The sequence below is a fragment of the Rhea americana genome, unplaced genomic scaffold (genome assembly GCF_003343005.1).
Source record: "Rhea americana isolate MKP2758 unplaced genomic scaffold, rheAme1 scaffold_36, whole genome shotgun sequence".
Lineage (NCBI taxonomy): Eukaryota > Metazoa > Chordata > Aves > Rheiformes > Rheidae > Rhea > Rhea americana.
In genome coordinates, this window is record NW_028186490.1 from 292,329 (window position 1) to 312,546 (window position 20,218).

At 41.2% G+C, this 20,218-nt stretch overlaps 1 protein-coding gene across 1 annotated transcript in view; it reads left to right on the forward strand.

The window, feature by feature from the left end:
* Positions 1-201: 201 nt before the first annotated feature.
* Positions 202-20,218, forward strand: part of PIK3AP1 (phosphoinositide-3-kinase adaptor protein 1) — a 30,359-nt gene continuing 10,342 nt past the window's right edge. The window contains exons 1-10 of the mRNA XM_085312192.1: positions 202-346; positions 1,687-1,831; positions 3,289-3,431; positions 4,501-4,633; positions 5,398-5,594; positions 8,181-8,370; positions 16,221-16,316; positions 17,371-17,553; positions 18,380-18,442; positions 19,393-19,598. Of these exons, the coding sequence (XP_085168318.1) occupies positions 272-346; positions 1,687-1,831; positions 3,289-3,431; positions 4,501-4,633; positions 5,398-5,594; positions 8,181-8,370; positions 16,221-16,316; positions 17,371-17,553; positions 18,380-18,442; positions 19,393-19,598 (1,431 nt within the window). The 5' untranslated portion in view covers positions 202-271. The remainder of the gene's footprint in view (positions 347-1,686; positions 1,832-3,288; positions 3,432-4,500; positions 4,634-5,397; positions 5,595-8,180; positions 8,371-16,220; positions 16,317-17,370; positions 17,554-18,379; positions 18,443-19,392; positions 19,599-20,218) is intronic.

Here is a 20,218-nt window from a genome sequence, read left to right on the forward strand (position 1 = left end):
AATAAGGAAACTCTGTAGTTTCCCCTTTTCAGCTAGATCCCCTTTTCTGAGCATTAGTTTGAGAAGTGCTGCAAGTTCCCCTCCCTCCACCTCTTACCCCATTCTCTTCTAGGCTGTTTCTCAGGACATGCATGATGTGTCCATGCATCTTCAGCAAATGAGAATGATGTAACAGGATTCTGTATGCTTTATTTTAGACTCGGGCTGTGACTCTGTGACTGATACAGAGGCAGAAGACGAGAAGAACCCAGTTTACTCCTCCAGACTTGCCATGAATGAAGAGCATGGGTCATCCAAGAGTGTGGGGGACCGTCCAGTCGTGCAGCCTGACCACATACGTTGTGGGGTACTGTATCTCCACTCCTTGACAGCATTCTTGTTGTGGGCTGATGCAACACTTTATGGACATCTTTAATGCACAGCGTTATGCACAGCATACTGGCCTGGGGAGTAGTCCCTAATTCCTTTTCTGCTGCCTTCACCCACAGTCCCCTGCCTTCAGTGTGTGATTCATGAGCTCACTTCCTTAGGGTGAGAAAATAGCTAGGTGACATGCACTATCTAGTGTTTTCTAGGCTGCAGTGTTATTTCTTGACAGTCTCATTAACCTCATTGCTTGTATTGTATATTGTGAGGCAGATTCACACTCTTGAATCCCCATCTGGTAAGCTTTAGGGGCAGAAAGTGGAGCAAGGTGATGTAATGAACCAATAAACTCCAGAAACCAGATGCAGTCTAATCCAGCAAGTTCTGTTGCATGTTCTGCAGGTGCCTGCAAAGAACTTGGATCGTGGCTTCCTGTCTGAAAAACACCGTTTCTTAGTGTAACATTTCCTCAGACAGAAAACCTGTAATACCACATGCCAGGAGAAAAGCATATGGCATGACTAGCTTCACCTCCTCTGTGGTGTACTTTCAAATCTGTGTAGCTTGGACTTTCATTGTATAGTTTTGAGGTGTAAAGCACCAGTGTGGGAGGGACTGTTTGTCAGAGGAAACGTCAAAGCTAGCAATTCAGCAAAGGTTCACTGAAGTGTGACTGCTATTTTACATTATTTCCTCCTCATATGATTGTGGTAGGGGCAGATTCAAGCTCCAGTGCACTGAGGCAATGTTAGATATTTTTCCCTTATTTGTATCAGTTTTGCTAGTTCATGGGATTTAAAAATTCTCTTGGTGTTTTTTCTTTAAGCATCAACGGAAGGAATCATATGATTCTGGGAACCTCTGCTTTTACTTAAAGCCTGAAATTTTTGCCTTTTAAACAAAGCCCTGGCTAAAGACAAATAGAGAAAATAAGGATAATCTGAGGAAGCGGCTGCAAACCCTTTCATCTCTGAAAGATGTTCATTTAAATTCAAAGTTCATTCCTTTTTTTCTGGTTGGAATGGGGCTGTGCTGTTTGAGGAAAGAGGCTGATATAATTCAGACTAAATGGCAAGAAAGAGTTTCTGATGTCACAGAATTTATTAGCTTAAGGTCTGCATTTATGCTAGTGCAAGTCTATAACAAGAAACCAGCTGCCTGGTTACTCCATCACTGGAAAAAGCTTCTGAAAACTGTTCAGGACCACGGAAATAATTGATGATAATTTATGTGGTAGTTGCAATGACAACAAAATCCTTAGAAAAAGGACTTCAACAAAGTAAATGCTCTTACATTGTGAACTAATGCCTTTGCTTTTAGGTGCAGACAACAGTTTATATTATCATGAGATGTAAACTAGATGGCAAAGTGAAAACCGAAGTAGAATTCTCTCCAGAGAATGCATCATCTGTGCGAGTACAGGCCAAGATGGAGAATGAGTACACAATCTCTGTGGAGGCTCCAAGTAAGCTGGGTTGAGAATATTTTTTTTTAACTCCCTTTCCTTCCTTTCTCTCCTAACATACCTATCATGTAAAGTGACAGAGAGGTACAATGTAGGGATTGTAACACAGGAAAATCATAGGCCAGGAAATATTGAATGTATACTCCCATCTGTGATGCTTCTGTGGTGTGAACCTGAGAGAAATTGCTGCTTGGGGTCTCTAGTTTACTATTACTCAGTAGTAGTAGGGTGGCAATGTGAAGGCGTCTTACTGGGAGTTCAGAGAGCAGATTACAGCTTGTAAAGCACTGTGTGTTTTTACCACCACCATATTAGTATTGGCAGAGTGCCAGGAGAAGGTTAAGTGCCATAAATAATTTCTTGATTATGATAGCACATATTTAATGTTTTAGGAACTGTGTGAGATCAGAGCTGAAACTGGTTATCCTAGCTTGCCTTTGAAATCAGAGTTGTTCAGTTATTCTAGATACTTACATTTACAGAAGTTCAGGTTGTCTGAGCTTTAGGTTCACTTGTCCAGGGGCAAGAGTTCAGAAGAGTCTTACAGATTTATAGCAGATTCCCAGGATGGTTTTATTTAATTGACTTTGGTCAATTAATGGATTAATGGATTTAAGGATGGTAATCTCAGCCTTATTAAAAAGTTCAACTTAATCTGTTCTAAATTAAAGCCTCTAATTTAAACATGGACCTGGAAACTAACTTGCACTTTGTATTATTATTAGGAATTTTGTACTGATGAAGTCGCTAAGTATGTTAATCCTGTGGTTTCTAACAGTAAGAGAAATAAACTTGTACATATGTGACAGAGTTACTCCTTCAGTGGTTTCCCGACTTGTCACAATCAGGCATATATACAGAGAAAGATTAATTTCAGTTGGATTCAAAATACTTGTGTTTCAAAGAGGAAGAATAGGTGCATAAGTGCACTCTGGGAATACAATCAAGAAGCCCCCAAGGCTCATGTAGGAGATAATTTCTGTCCCTGGGTAAAGTTGCAGAACTAGAGTTCTTTTAAGTTGATTTCATTCACAGAAGCTAGTAAGGCTGAGAGGGATGCAAAATTTCTAGTGACTTTTCCAGTTCCTGCCCCTTCTTCCTCATATTCTATGGCATGATTTGGAGACTGCTCCAGTGAAAACCAGAACTAGGGAGGCTGTGAGGTTCTGTAATTTGGGGTGATGTGCTGTCAACATTAGAGGGCCAGACTAGGGTTAACAGAGGACCCAGCAGGTCAGCGGAAATGTGCATTAACATCGCTCTGGTGCTTCCAAAGTACTTTCCTACCTGGTGTTCTGACCAACCTCTTCTTTTTCATATCTTTTTGTGAATTTACAACATAAACTCTTCTGGTATCCAGCTGGCATCTCCACACCTCTCCTATCCTCAGGTCACTTGATGCAGACTCATTGCCATTGTTTATTCTTAATGGTGATTTCTTCTCTTTCTTTTTGAAGATTTAACCTCTGGGACGGTGCCTATGCAGATATATTCAGGGGACTTGATGGTGGGAGAAACAAGCATCGTCTATCATACTGATATGGAGGAAATCAGCAGTCTGTTGGCTAATGCAGCTAACCCAGTGCAGTTCATGTGCCAGGTAATGATTCTAGCAATCAGCTGCTTTGGAAACCAGTTGTTTCAGGTGGCAGACAAGTGGACATAAACAAAAATGCCTGCTATGAGATAGCTCTTCTGAAAATAAGAAATGCGAGGTTATTTTGGGGGTAGCCTAACAACATCCTCTTTTAGCAAAAGTGTAACTCGAAAAATTAGAATGACAGAACTTGATATCAACAGAAGTACATGAAGAAATAGGTTGTTTGGAAATCTCTACCTAAGGGTTTTTGGAAAAGATGTGAAAAGGTAGCAAAGATTCTCGTTATGTGAATGAAATAGAGTAAAATAAAAGTAGCTGAAATTATTCCTAATACCTATTTTTTAAAGACAGTCCTGACAGTCATGGCATATTTTGAACATTTAGAGTACCTGAACACTACTGGAGGGGTAAAGATTTCATGAGCAAGTTCTCTAGCTCTGTTGCCTTTGCTGCCTGTTTGCATGTCCCTGATCAGCTACAAAACAGAAGTCTACAGAGTACTGATAGTCACCAGCATAGTCATGGCTGATGAGTCTCTTCTCCCTTTCCTTTTTAGTTCAAGTTATAGAGCATGTATAGGCACTGGACTGTGCCTCTACTTGGGAAATCGGCATGCTTCACAGTCTTTGATTAAGAACCGGTTCCAAAAGCCAAACCCAAAGTGTACACAAGAGTAATTCACACCGAACTAGTTCCTGCTTAAAGCAGGAATTACCCTTCATTGGCACAGTTTCAGAAGTGAGATGATACTAATGGAGGAAGTAGGAAGTAATCGTCCTCCCTCCTTCCAGTTACATGACTACCTTTCTCCTTGCATTCTGTCTTGCTTGCTGTGCTCTTCATGCTGCCTTTAGAGAATAAAATCTCATCTGTTCAGATCTATGATACTCTTTCTGGACCAAGAAGCTGTTCATGTTCTTTTTTTGATCTGAACATTGGCACCATCTGTAATTTACGTCTGGTGTTTTCTGATGCGTGTTAAATAAACCTTTCCAAATCACCTTATAGATCTCTACTTAACTGAATTTTCAAATTTCCCCAAATAAAATCACTTTCCATTTACCTCTAGGCCTTTAAAATCGTGCCATACAGCATAGAAGCACTGGACAAACTGCTGACTGAGTCACTGAAGAAGAACATTCCTGCCAGTGGCTTACACCTGTTTGGAATCAACCAGCTGGAAGAAGAAGATATGACAACAAGTAAGTTGAAAGGTTTTTTGTTGGTGATGGTGCTGGCGTTTTTTTTTTTTTTTTTATAAACATCATCTGCAACAGTTGTGTTCCTTGAAGATGTCTTGGAGCTCCTTAACACTGCAATGCATAGTACATACACAAGCTATCTTGAAATGTTGGGTCTTAGCCAGGAAGCTAAAATTCTGATGATGCCTACAGAAAAGGGACTGCTCTTTGGTTTTGGGTAACTCTTTTTAGTACATGCTTCAGTTTCATGTCTTGCAGTGTGACAGATAGAGCCACATGGATAGCTTCAAACAACCAAAATGAAAAGAAGATGCCCCCAAATGTATCCAGTATCTTCTCCCTTGTCCTCCTCCCAGTCATATGTGGCATTTCTCCCCAACTCTATGACTCTGCACTAATGTGCAGAATGGGCACTTACTAGCTGGATGAGTGTGGCACTATGACATGCATGTCTTACATGAGCTGGTTCCTGCTGGAATGATGATTTAGGGGAGGTCCTTCCAATCTTGTGATTCTACATATCTTCAGCTATTACAGTGCAAAATTCCCACTAAAGGTCGTAGGACTCAAACTTGGAGATGCACTAGTTAACTCTGATAGTTTATTCATGCAGAGCTATGTCCATTTTGAAATGATATATATACTTTTCAGGGCTTTCGTACCTGCTTTGGTCTGTGTCTTTGCTAGGAAGTCTATTTCTCGCCTACTGGCTCTGTTCCTGCTAGAGAGAAGCTTAGCTTTTTAAAGGACCTTTGTTCTCACAGATCAGAGGGATGAAGAGTTGCCGACACTGCTTCACTTTTCTGCAAGATACGGGCTGAAGAACCTCACCGCCCTGCTGCTTACATGCCCCGGAGCACTGCAGGCCTACAGTGTAGCCAACAAATACGGCCACTATCCGAACACCATAGCAGAAAAGCATGGCTTTAAAGACCTCCGCCAGTTCATTGATGAATATGTGGTAAGAGGGAGCAGTGGTCCTTCCGTGCTGCTGTGTGGGTAGCGGCATCAAACTTGGCATTTAAAGTGCTGTGGGAGCAGGAATACTGGGGTAGCAAAGGGCACAGTGTGGTGTGGTAAGGTATAGAAAGATGTAGAAAGCAATGTCCAGCCACTATGAAAGCTTCCATGCTGGAGAGTTGGATTCATCTCTGAAGCCAGGGAAGTTCTTAGGGTGTCTGGAGAGAGCAAAAAAGAAGGAAGCCTGCCGTGCTTGATTTGCTTATGACCCACCCATCTAATGATGTTTCTGCAGGGATATGGTACCTGGTGTGAGGCTTTTCTAACCCCCGATCTAGGCAAAAATACAGTGCATTCGTCCCACTTGCTTTAGGGAGTAGTATAGGAAAATGGGGTGTGGTTGGGTAGGTGCAGCCCCAGATGCTCTTTGATTAGTGATAGTACAGTATAGATTGATTATTAGCTCTTTTACAATCTATCTATGTCGTCTGCCTGTTCCACTTGAAGTGCAGTTCTTCTTGTGTTCGGGTGACGGTCCATCCTTACTTGCTTTCTCTGTGTGAGGCTCAATTCACAATTCTGTTATCTTTGAGCCAGCTTAGAAATCAGCCCTTTGGCTTCTTCCAGATTACAAAGTGGACCAGCTGCATCAGGCAGTTGTCTGTATTTGGTTGTTAGGTGTGTTGGGGGGGGTCTAACCTTCCTTTTCCACTTGACTTGTTTTCAGCCTACACACTTCACAGTAATGAGCAGTTTCTCTGCTCAGATCACATGATTCTTGAGCAGATTTTATTTGCCTTTATTTTTAGTGGAAAATTTTGTATAACTGTTTCTAACAGACATTCTAACATTGTCTGAATGATGGGTGATAGATCTGCCAGCTTTAGTGTGGCTGGCACCCTATTGCATTAGTATTTAGGCTTTTCCATGTGTCCATGCCTATTGGAGACATAGTTCTTAGATGTTCCGGGCTTGCTTTTTGACACAAGGATGAATTTGGGGCGATATATCAAACCTAAATACAGGTCATTCCCTGTTCTGAGATCAGGATTTCTTAAAAACTCTAAATCGTCAGCGTGATAAAAATCTTTTTGTTGGGGGAAGTGTGAGATGCTTAGGAGATCTTGCCAGTCTCTCATGGCTGTGCTGAGCTTCTCCTGTGCTCTCCTCTCCACTGATACTATGGTAGAGGTGTGTTAAGAGTAGATCCTGCTTGCTAACCATCAAGCTCTCTGTGCAGCTTAGTGCTAGAGCATACAAATGATGTATCTACTGCAGGGTAGCGACTGGAAGCACAGTGTATTTAGTGGAAATACTAGCATGGGTATCCGGAAATCCCAGTAAACCATCTTACCCCATTTTCTGTCTGAGATAAGTTCACCTGCACCTCCCTAAAGCACGGCATGTCAAATGCTGACCCATTTTGACTGTGGAGGGAAGCATGTGTGAAAATATCACAGCATATGTGAAAACATCACACAGATGCCCTGTGGATGAAAGCCCGTGAGGTGAGAGGTGTGGATGGAAAGGAATATCTTGATGTACTGCAGCCAGCTAAGATGGCTGTGCTCGTGGCATAGTTGGAGCTTGGGGAAGAGTGAAGATTTTTAGTTTACTTTCCTGTGTGACTTTGAAGACTAGCACCTCTCTAATGTGGCAAATGTATGAGAAAGAGCTCTACTATCCTGCAAATCAAGAGATGCCTGCATAATGAGAACAGCTGCCTGCTGTGAGGTTTCCTGTCAGACTTACAGTGAAGGGGGTCTGTGTACTTCCACTATCGGTGTTATGTGCCAAGAAACTGAAACTGAATCCAGAGCAAAGCTAAAACTTTGCTTTCTTGTAAGTGCTCTGCATGTGGCAAGCTTTCTCATTATGATGAACTACACTCTCCCAGAAATAGCCTCTCAAAGCTTCATATGTTCAGAATGAGCTTTGCTTGTGTTCCAGAGCTTGCAGGTAGCAGGCAAGAAACAAATTTGAGGCCAGGGGGGAGGCAGTAATGGTCACTCGGAATGTGTTGGCAACTCCTTGTTTCATCATCCCAAGATAAATCTGGGGATTTTGCCATGGTTGTTAATATTGTAGCAATACTGATTATTAATATTGCATTGACTATGGGAATCTGGATTTTTTCCCAGCCTGCAAGCCCTAGCACTTGCTGTGTAAACAATCACCATGCAGGTGAAATGAGGGAGGTAGCGTATGATGTCTTGTTTCTCAAAGACCATCTTGTATCTGAGGCTGACTGCTCTTCCCCCACTTGTTTTGCATTGTGGATCCCTGTGGTAAGAGTCAAAGTGGTTCTTATTCAGACTCTGGTACTGGTAGAAGCACCAGGTTACCTGTGCTGTGGTCACGAAGTCTCGTTATCCATTACTTCAACATAGATCCTGAAGGCTGTGCCCAGACAGATGTAATAGTGATTTAAATTATTTGAAAAGCCATAGTCTTTGGGAACTGGCTGCTTTTGGAAGATTTTTTCCATCAGTGATGGAAGAGAGAAGTTTCTGGCTTTTCTTGGGTTCTCTGGATCCTTTATGTGAAGGAAACATGAACATTTTTTCTTGCACTCTTTTCTCTCCAGGAAACTGCAGATATGCTGAAGAGTCACATTAAGGAAGAGTTGATGCAAGGGGAGGAGGATGAGTCTGTTTATGAGTCCATGGCTCATCTGTCCACTGACTTGTTGATGAAATGTTCCCTGAATCCTGGTTCTGATGAAGAGCTCTATGAATCCATGGCTGGCTTTGTCCCTGGTGCCTCAGAAGACCTTTGTACGTATAATCTTTGCGATATGCTAGACTTAGAGGCCTTAGCTGCACTGTCTCATGCACATAGCAGAGCCTTTGTTGAGTTTTAGAGTAAGGGCTAGTTATAGCATTTCTGCTCTTGCTCCAATGAAGCTATGGTTCAGTTCTCATGTTTTCTAATAGAAGACTGAGTTACCTTAGCTTTACCATAACTTGTGCCAAAGCTTAGTAACCCACATTCCTAGTAACAGACCATGTCCGGTGTGAAACGGACACACCTTATGCTGTCAGACATGGTCATCCTAAGCAAAACCAGTGCACTCCAAACTGATGTGCAGGTGGAGGAGAAGCCATGGAAGCATCCCCCAGCTTTTGTGAAACTTAATGCCTTTACTAATAGTGGTGCCTTTGATTGAATTTAGAAGGATTAGGAGAAACTACTGTACAGTTTGGCTTTGCTCAGAGATGGCCTGAACCACAACACTGCTATGTGACAGGGACCCTGCCTGTGATGGTGCAGCTGCTGGCAGAGCTATACCACTGGCCATGGTAAGAAAAGCTGTGAAACAAGATGGTGGCATGCAGCTTGGCAATCAAAGGCAAACAAAGTTCCTCATGGGTACTCCCCTGAAAAGTGACCAAATACCACTGGCTGGATGGTTGATATGCCCAGACTAATTACCTGTATTCACTAAAGTGCTTCTGTGGTACTCAGATGTCCTTAAGAATTTATTAATAGAGGGAAGAGGCTTGTCTGCCTAATGAAAGGTGAAGCTACATCCTGTGAAGACAGGAATAGAAACTGATGTTTTTTGGAGTACTGTGAATGCCAGAAGATATAACGATGTATTTGGTGTGTGGGAAGGACAGGGGGGTGCAAGTGGATTATTAAACTTGTTCCTAGGTTGAGACTTTGAAAAGAGGGTGGCTGCTTGTTGCAGATACAGGCTGTACACTACGATATGAAGGAGGAGGACCAGAAGTCTGTTCCCAAGAGATACCTGGAAGTGCTCTAAGGATTTTTATAATTGTCAGGGTTCAAGGTCAAGAGCTGTTTTCTCATTATTTTGAGGACTCTCTCAACTCTGAGCAAGTGAGGTAGCATTTGGAAGAGACTGAATCTTCTAGAATGTGCCCTATCTCTCATTTCTGAGATCCAGGGAGTTCGGGCACTTCATATGGTGACCAGATGAGCATTTGTTATTTCCAGATTCTGAGCAGAAGTGAAAAAGTCTGACAGAGGATGAAGGCAACTGAGGTTTGGGATAGGGTTAGATTTGGAAGCTGTAATGCTGTAATCACATTAGTGATGCAGAATGTTCTGTCATAATTCCACAAATCTGTTTAGCTGCCTTCTTCCAAGCTACTGCTTTTGTTGGAACACTGTATATATTTAAAAAGGAAGTCTGTAAACACAGTTCAGTGAAAGCCTCAATCTAGATTTCTGTGCTTTCTGTGCAGTTGTAATTTTACTTTAAAATTTGTAGGTACTAATTTATGAATGCCCTTCTTCCAGAAACATGGCTGATTACAATCAGTGGGGCTAGAGTGCCTCAGTTGTGTTTTACATCTGCTACAATAGAGTGAAAGCTCCTGTATGTGTTATACTGTCTCAGTTGAATAGCAGGGAGGTCAGCATTTCTGTTGTTTTTAAATGCAAAAGCAGTTGTACATTTAAAATAATATTTTCCAGTGCATTAATGCTAATTCATAATTGACACTGGTCTAAAATATGAGGATGAACATTGAATAATAGAAATTAGTGGAAGAGAACTCTATGCAAGACATGATTTTACTAACAGCATGGAAATTCAAACAGAAACAAGAGCTGAACTTTTACCTCAGTAGCTTAAGAAAAAAAGAGAGATCTGGAAGTGTGTGTACCAAACAGATTAAAACTGAAAAATCGTTATTCTAATTCTCCTTGCTTATTGCTAATAATGTAGAGCTAGTTCTGGTAAACATGCAGGTGTTTAACTTTTTTGTCTATCACATTAATATTCTGGGAGGCTGACTGTGAAGTTAAGTACCTATGTTAAGCAATTGCAAATTTGCTGTTCGTATTTATCTGCCTACTTGGTCTGGCTTCATCCCACAGGTGTATTTTATGGTTTCCTGGATGAGCGCAGAACCTAGCTTTATTATAATTTAATACCTGCATAGGGTTTCTAGTGTTTCTGCAGTTTTAAGTATGCTGCCTCAGGAGAAAAGTTTTCATACTGAAAAGCTTTTGCTTATAGACTATGTCTGTCCTGGGCTGTTTTTTCCCCAATTTTGATTAAATACCACTATAAAACACACTTCTGCTTGTGAAGTCCAGGAGCCTTTGTTGTCAGTTCTGTGCCTGAAATCATAAGCCCTTTTCTGTGAAGTTTTTTGTTGCGATCAAAACCAGGATTATTCTTCATTTGAAGGTAGAATAAGCATTAAGGCCAGTTGGACTTCTAAGGAACAAAGCTACTGTTGTCCCCTATAATGGGGGTAGGGGTTTCTAGATGTTTGGAAGCTCTGCCTTGGGTCAGTGAGTGAACCTCTGAATGAGATTGGTTGACTAAGACTGGGGAGAGGGAAAATCATGCTTAAAATCACTAATCTCAACTTGTTTTTTTTCCACTCCTGAAATGTCTGGATATCCCAGAAATCATGCTGGGCATATTCCTGTCTTTCATGGATGCAAATCAAGCTCCCCATAACTTACTACTTCTGAACTGAACTCCGGAAAGCTGCTCTGAAAATATTATCAAAGCATCATATTGGTTCAAATTTAGGTCAGAATTGCTCACTGTCCAAAAAGAAAAAAAAAGAAAAAAGAAACAAAAAAGAAAGAAAAGAAAAAGAAAAAAAAAAAAAAGCACTCCTGCAAACTGTTAGTGGAAGAGCTAATTGCTCTGAGATGCTTGTTTTTTCTTCCCTGTTGAAGATCACCACCTCCCTCAGTCTACTGCCTTAGATGCTTGTGTGCGTGTCCCTTTGCCCGTTTCAGTCAAACAAGCTGTGTTAAGCGTTTAAGTAGACATGTTTTCCTACTCTGACTTATTCTGACTGAGAGAACTCAGGAAGAAGTTCAGCCTGCATTTTGAATGGAGCGAGTGAAACAGGCTGCTTGGCTGATGGGGTGTGGAGATGAGTGGCTGTGGGAATGGTTGCCTGGTGATGGGAAAGGTTGTGCATCTGCAGCCTGAGTCAGCCTGCTGTCCTCCAGCCTCCCCAGTACTGAAGGTCCTGTAGGCCTCTGCTCTTTAGGGATGCCTTCTGCAAGTGCAGCCACTTCAGTGGGGTGGCAGAGGTCTCTGGGATCAGCATCAGACAGTTCTTGCGTTGTGCAAAGGCACTGCAGGTTCTTCAGGCCTAGTAAGACTGGAAAGGTAAAAACCCAAACTGACCCTAATGAAGATATTTTTGATTCCTTTGTTCAAAAGCAGAGCTGAATGAGTCTGTTTTAAAATGTGTGTTTTCCTTATTAGATAGACACTTTATATGGCTTATCTGTAAAGCAAGGAATGTGAGTATGTTCTCTCCTTATTCTAGAGTTCCCTTTGTCTCTTGCTCCTGTGCACACACATCTATCACCTTCCATCCAAGAGGCTTTTACTGAAAATCTCTATTTCTTACCTAATCTGTTACTGTTTGTCTGAAGAACACATGTGACTTGTCTGGACAGTGCTTAAAATCTATCTATATTGTAACAGGTAAAGTTAAATTGGCACAAGGCTTCACAAAAATTGGTTCTCTCAAAGTGAAGGTACTTTTTTAATACTGAAGATAGCAGTGTAAGGACAAGCCCTCTTCATGGGAGTGCTGGCTGTGTTAGGACTGCACAAATAAAGAGTTCAAGCTTTTGTACCAACTTTTAAAACTCTTGGGGGATGAAAAGCTCCCTAGGAAATCATCAACAACTCCTGCTGAGGTACTTTCCAAGTCAGAGTAGTCCTTATGTGAGTGGTTACGGCTGTGGTGTTAAGGGTAATACCTGGTTATTTTAAGTGTAGCCATACTGGCAGGGTGCCCATTTTTTGCAGTCAGAATGTGCTTCCACCACAGGTTTTCAGAGATCTGATTAAAGGAAGGTTGGGCACCAAAGAGTCAGTTTGTCTGGCAGCAATTGGTCTGGGAACAAGGTAACGCAAGATTGGAACCACTGCAATCAATTAAAAGAAGTATCAAATATTTAGTTACATGAGCGCTATGCTTGTTTTTGCATTCCTCATTCTTCGTCTGTTTTCTGATGCACTTTTATGCATGTTTTTTGTCTACATTTGGTCTTGGGGAAACTTTTATAGGGAAAGTGGAGAAGCTGTACAAGGGCCAGTATTATATAAACTGATGCAGTATGACAGTTGCACACAGCTGTAGTAAGTTGCTAATTGTCCATGTAAGAGAAGATTTTGTTAATCTAGAAATGCTGCCTCTCCCTCTACTGGAAGGGAGAGCTCTTTCCCAGGCAGGTCTTAATGCCCCCAGCAGTACAGGTCATAAAGCACTTCCTCTAGGCAAATCAGAGCAAATTTACTACCACCTGCTGTTAGTGTGTTTGCTGTTTCTAATGATGAAGTTGAATTATTTATTTAATTTCTTATCATTAACTGTAATTGTTCCCCACTCCAGAAGAGCACTTCCCTTTTATTACACTTTTCAAGTATCTTTAAAGTCAAACACAATTTTCCAAAGAACTTATGGAATTTGCTCTAGGTTGGTGCAGGCTGAAGGTAAATTTCATTTAACTGAGTCACTCGCACACTGTAACAAACAGCAGCTGAATAGCGTGATGGGAGAGTTATTTCTGTCATACCAGTCTGGTAGTATGAACTATAGCATCAGATGAAGTGCTTTGCTTTTTCTGCTCTTCTCTAACCAGCACCTCCTAGTGATTTTTGCAAAACAGAGCATTATGGGTGGGCTAGAGCTGCATGCAGGAGAGGCTTAGATGGCAAGGACTCCTGAAAAGTGCTAGAAACCTTTTTGATCTGTGAAGGTTAAACTGCTGAGCTGGTGGTCAAGGAACGAAGCGTGGTGTGTGTGCATATGTGTATGTACATACATGTATGCAGAGAAGAGTCTGAAGTACCTGAGCAGCAACAGAGAATGGAGCCCTGTAGACAGCAGGGAATGGCATCACCTCTTACACTTTCAGACCTGCCCAAATTCTGCAGACAGCATCACTGTTGCTGTTGTGATCTTTTCCTTAATCCTAATTCCTAATCCCAGATTTACTTTTTCATCCAGTCCTTTTCCTACTTTTTGTTGTCACCAAAGCAAAAGTGTAGTAGAAGGCACTGATAAGAATCCTGTGTTTTTGGATACAGGTCATGTTTCAATCTCAGCATTTTCTCCTCTTTCAGAGAAGAAAAATGCGTTTCTTTCCTCGTCAGTATTTCTCAGGTTTACACTATCATTTTCTAATCACAGTTCTTCTGACTGAAATTATAAAGCCCCTTTTGAATTCTCTTTCTCCTCTTCAGTTGGAGAAAAAAGAATGTTCTTTCTTGACTTCAATACATTTATGAGACTTCAGCCTTAAAGTCATCTTGGGAGGTATTATGCGATTTTACTTTGGAAACAGACAAGTTGTGTTTCCTCTATCCAAGATCAGACATGGGCAATAGCAAAGGATGGGTGGAAGAAAGCCTGACTTTTAGCACTGTTTCTGAGATACCAACTGTGTGGACACTCGGACCTAGAGAGTGCAAGTTCCATGCAGATATCCTTTATTCTAGAGAGTTTCAGCTGAGTCAAGTCTGCTGTCTGGTGGTTTGCAGATCACAAAATCTTAAATCTGTTAGAGAACCTCTAATACCTAAAGAGTAGGTTGTGCTTTTTTTTCTTTTTAACATAGTTAATGGAAGAAACAGCAGCCTCCTTGTTTTCTTTGAGCAAAATGAAGGAATTGTGCACAAAAATGTAACTTCTTTTAAAGTTCTGGGATGTGATTTACAGCAATACATTGAGGCCTTTGTCTTACATAATGAAGAACTGATCTCTAAAGAGGTAGCTTTCATCATGTGCAGGAATACCTGGCAGTCAGTGTTTATGAGTGTTTAAAGAAGAGTGTTGTTACTTTCTAAAAGCTCCCCAAACATACGTATTTTAACTCTAGTGAACGGTCAGTAGGTCATAACTTCTGTAGATCTCTTTGCAAGCTGGTCCTTTCTGAAACCTTAAACCTTGCAAAGGGAAACTACAAGTCTCTTAAGACATTTCTTCAAAGTTACTAAATCCTGTGCAGAATGACACCTAGAAACTCTGTACTTACCCTTCTCCCTGCTAGCCCTTTGGAACAGTTTTCCCCAGTAGTTTCAAGAAAATCTGGGAACCTGGTTGTGATATCCAGACTTTGCGTACCTTCCCCTTGTCAATTCTGTCTCAATATCCTGTTTTTGCAGCTAGTTGAACGGAAGGTGTCACTGAAGAAATCCAGATTGTTTCTTCAAATTTGGTATATAGATGAGATATTAAGTCTAATCTGTATGCAGAACAGACCCATGTCTCAGAGGGCAGTAAGGTGGCAATCATGTCTACTAAGGAAAATTAATTGAATGAAAAATTTAACTACACTGACTGTGTGACAGATAACAAACTCTTTAGCATCCTGTTGCTCTGCTGGTTTAGTAATCTTGTGGAGCACATCAAAAAATGGGAATGAAAGGAACTTTCACATTCTGTTCTGCCCCCAAATCCCTAAAGTAGTGGTTTTGTGGAGGGTCTGTAATTGCTCAGGGCTCATTTCTAAAAGCTATGTTAAAAATAATAATACTATTTGCCATAAAGTGGAAAAATCACTCTGCAGAAAGATAGTCCCGAAGCAAATCTCTGCTTCCCTGTAGTGCTGTGATACCCAAGTGAACTTCCAATTAGGTTGGTGGTGAGCAAATTGGCTGCAGCAGCGGGTAACTTGCCGTGGGCTGTAATGTGATGAAGCTGCTGGAGTGGTTAAGCCATACAGTATGCAGTATTGCTGTGGCTCTGTTGGAGGTGTACGTCTGAGAGCTAGCTTGGGTGCATTCACATGACCTTCAGTGGGTTCTTTGACAATTACTCTTTAAAAAACCCCATTCTAATAAGTCAAAATCTTGCTAACATATTGCTATCCCCCTTTTTTTTTACTTCCATGCTCTTCAGCTTTGCAGGGAGAGAAAGAAAAGGGCAGCAGATAAACAGATATTAAAAAAATAAGTCTCAGAAATTTATAGAGAGCTATTTGTTAAATATTCTCTGAAGTAACCCAAACCATCCAATTTACATATTAGCAGATCTCTTATAGTATGCCTCAACAATTGCTTTATAATGCTTTATATTTTTAATAAGAATCCTTTGGGTCAAGCAGTGATTTCATGAGGTACCTTATTGCTTATTGTTGTTCCTTAATCAATACTAAATTATCCTTCATCACTCTAAACACCTTCTAGTCTAATTAACACATCCAACTGTTTTGAATTTTATCCTATAAAGAAAAAAAATGACAACTTCTGCATCATGGGCAAATTGCTCTTAATGTCTTGTTATGCCAATCCACAAAATTTCCATCCAGTTTGGCCTCTCAGGAACCCTATGCAGAGGCCAAAAGACTCACTTGGCCATCTCAGAGCAATAACTGATACTCTGTGTCTGAGCTTCTCCCTAAGCAATGCTAATCATGTCTGTCTCCCTCAAGTGTGATCATCAGACAGCTGGCAAAGATTTGTGTGGGGTAGACTGAATTTAGCAACTCATGAGTCTTTTCTGAGGCATACGTGCAGTCAGTTGCATGGCTTCTGTTTTGATTCTCACTGTAAACCAAAAGTCCAGTCAGAAATATCACACCATCTGGTTTTATTAGGCTTCCACGTGTATAAGAGCATAATCAAGAGATTCATCTTCCTGATTTCTTTTTTCCCTAGATGTAGAGATGCTTCAGTCCAAACCGGATACTCCAATTGACGGAGATGAAGTTTCTCTAACCGCAAAAGACTCCATGCTCCGGAAATTTTTAGAAGGTGAGACCTACTTGGAAACATGAGGGAAACAGCACAGTTAATTAAATACAACTTGAGATTTCTCCTTGATCTGTAAGGATAGGAGCCAGCCCACATTGTTTGATATGAACAGCCTTCCATTTGGGAATTCGGACCTGGCACAACGGAAGTAGCCTGTGAAGCTTGTGAGGTGATCTCACAAATGCAGTTACTTTCTAACCAAGGATGAAGAGTGAATTTTCATTCCAGTCCCTGCTAACTAGCAAGTGAAAGTGCACAACTGATACCTACTCAGGAATGGCTGGCTGTCTTTGTCACTATCTTTGCAGTGGGATGTAATTCTGGTGTCTTGATTCTGAGGCAGGCCCTCCTCATGGGCAGGGCCTGAGGGGAAAGTGGAGCAGCACAAACTAGTAATGAGTTAGTTAGCAGTTAGTTCAGGGGCTCTAACTTCTTTCTGTGACCTTGAGTCAGTCGTTTACCAGCATGCAGGCAGAAGAAAACTAGTCTTTGTGATTTTGCAGGCATGTTAGGAGAAGACAGAAGAACAGAGATGATAAGGTGGTATAAGCATAGCTGGGCCTTGTAAGTGCAAAGGCACTCATCTGGCTCTCCCCGAGACACGTTGGTCTGAGATTAAATATACTGTCAGCTGGTGGCTGTTGCTTTTTTCAGACAAAGGAGTAATTCCTTGTAGAGTTCCTTACTTGCTTCAAGTAGTTTTTGGAAACTAGTGCTCTGTTTGGTTTGTTAGCTGCTGTGTTACGCTAATTAACTTGAATTTAGGGTATTCCTGGTGTTCTTAAAAAAACATTAAGAGATTTCTTTTTCCAATATAGCTTCTTCACCAAAACAGATGGTACAGACTTAGCAGCAAACATTTATGTGCTACTAGATGTTAATGACTTTTTAAAGTCCTATCTTCAAGGGCATTGGTACTTTAACTCACTGCAAAAATGGAAGTTTTTGCCTGTGAAATGGCCAGCTTGGTAACAATATGGTACACAGTGCATCTGGGTGCAGAGTGGAGGAATGTAGTTGGTTTGTGTTTCTTACAAACTTTACTTGTTTGTAGGCAGTAACACTGATGTGCCAGATTCAGAGGAAGGAGCATACCAGCAGTGTGCTGAGGGAGATCTCTACTATACAGTGGAAAAAAATACCATTTCACAGGAAATGGCTAGCAGACCTCCAGTTCCTGTTCCGAGACCTGAATCCAGCTCTCCACAGCCAGACAATGAGCTGTACATCTCCAAAAGTGAGTTGGGTACTAGGACATAAAGTGCAGACTGGAGTCAATTGTAGAACAGACCTAACTTTGGCTCCAGGTGTCAAATGACAATCAAGAAAATCTACATGAGGTTTCTGAGACCTATGGATTATTTGGCTCTGGAATCTTTCTCAGCCTGTAAGAGCTGGATTACCTTTGGGATGCACTTTCAGATCTATTTTTCTTCTACCTACTCTGAAAGTGTGGGGATGTTGTATTCTGAGGTCTTGACCTGAGCTTCCTCTTAATGAAAGCAGTAGGATGACAGATTTTCTGTAGCCAGTATGAACAAATCTAACTAAACAGGAAAGATCCTGATATTGTAAGGTCATAACCATCTAGCAAACTAAAACATTGCTGCTATATAATGGTGTCATTGATTCAATAGCACTTGTATAGGACATAGTTCTCTACCTCAATCCCTCCCTCTGAGGTGGAGTTTAATTGAAATCAAAGAAAACTATACCTCTTGGTTCCTAGGCAGTTTTGGAAAACTTGGTCATAGTATTTCACAAACATGCTAAGAGGAATTCCAGTCCAGTGTGGGAATATCATTTCAGTGGCCCTCCTCCCACACTCATGGAGAAACATGACAGGACTCTGAAAAAGCACAGCCAGATCTCTTACAGATGGCTGTGTTCTTTGAGATCAATGGAAAGGGAGTTCTACCATACAACTCCTTATCCTATTTTCTCCTATAGACTTCCAAGAGGCAGCATAAGTTGTAGTGAGGTGCAGAATTTCACATGTTCAGCCTTGCCATTTCTATCTTCCTGAGATGTGTTTCAGTGCCTAAAGAATGTTTGTTTTACAGTTTTTGCACAGAAAGCTCAAAGACCTGAGAACCTCTATGTCTCTAGAGGAAGGATTAAGAAAGGTAAGTCAGAAGTTTGCCCCCAAAATGTTACCAGTAATCCAAGACCAAATCTGCTGAAGTATTTTCATTTATGTGAAAAGCATATGGTATGGGATATTTTTGCAAGACTGGGAATAATAGTCTTATATGAATGACCCTATTAAACCTTTATGACCTTGTGTGACATTGGAGCCTTTTTATGTCTACAGATTGTGATACTCCTTTATCACATCCTGTACATACGTCTCCTGTCTTGGAGTTTATCCTAAGACAGGACTGTAACCATCTGTGAAGTCCCTTTTTATGTCATGACCCATATTACTTCATGGAGGAATGTTCCACTTTTGATCTTCTGGATATAGTCACTGCCCATCAATCGCTATTTTCTGGAATATAACTGTTAGTGAACTGCTTCCCATTGACTGTGTCCTTATTTCTTTAACCTCTTGTCTTGTGCACTATCAGGTGCCAAGATCCACATCCTAGCTTTGATATCATGTGTTGGGAACTCCTCACTACGTTGCAAATGAGTTATAAAGACCCAGCATCAATAGGATGAGTTTTCACCGTTCAATTTCTGAAGTTACAGTGCATAGATTATCTAGAAAGAGCCTAGTTTTGTGATTGCTGAAGTGGAGCTGTTTAATGGCTTGCTGAGGAGAGACTTTCAGTGATGAAACAGAGCACTTTAAGGAGTGTATTTTGTGCTGGTCACTTAAAATACACTTTTAAGAAGAGATTGTCTCTAGGACACATTTGCACATAATGCTACCTCTCAGCTGGGACTTTTAGTCCTGACAAAGAGTTGGATGTCACAAATACAGAGGACTGGTACTTAGGGAAACATTCAATCCATAATATTAATTTTTTGGCATCTCTGCTACATTGAGATTGGTTGAATTTGTTTGTATTCAGAGAGAAGGACAGGTGCTGCTAGTTCGGTAATATTTTTGGTGTTGTTCTCTCCTCAGAGCCAGCAGTCAGGCCCGTAAGGGACCTGTCTCAATCAAGCATATATGATCCATTTGCTGGAATGAAAACGCCAGGTCAACGACAGCTAATTACATTACAAGAACAAGTGAAGATGGGAATACTCAATGTTGATGAAGCTGTACTTCATTTTAAGGAGTGGCAACTGAACCAGAAAAAGCGATCGGAATCATTCCGGTTCCAACAGGTATAGGCTACTTCTACTGTTTAAGAAATATAGCTGCCTTTTTAAAATATATATCATAAGCAGTTCAGTGTGGGTACATTTTTTTTCACTCTTGAAGCAGGGTTTGGGTGGCTGAGCTAAGAGAGGGAATTACAAAGTTGGCAGCGGCAGTGCAGTCATCAGCAGAATCAGTAGTCATAGTTTAAAGTCCCCATTCTCAAGTTAGAGTGAGGTTCCCACTTTACATGGCTTCTCCTGGAGCTCTTGTTTAAAAGTCTGCCCTGACCTCTGAGGTTTTTGAGACTCTGCTTTGGGAGCTGTCAGGACAAAAACAAGATTTTTCTTCTCCTGATCTTCCCCTCGAAGGGTTCTCTCTCTGCAGAAGGTACTCATGAGAGTCCCTTCTTATATAAATAAAGAAGGCAACACTGTTCTAGCAGGTGTCTGTGGCAGAGAGAAACTCCTATACTCTGTGGATTCCTGCTCTCTAATAGCTCAAAGGCTCTCTAGAAGCTCATAAGGTTTATGTCACCTCCTCCTGCACTTGAACCTCTCTCCTGTGAGCATCACCATTCATAGCCTGTGAGGCTATTCAAAACCTCTGTTCAAAATGTTGCCTTACATTAGAATTGCTTCTTCTA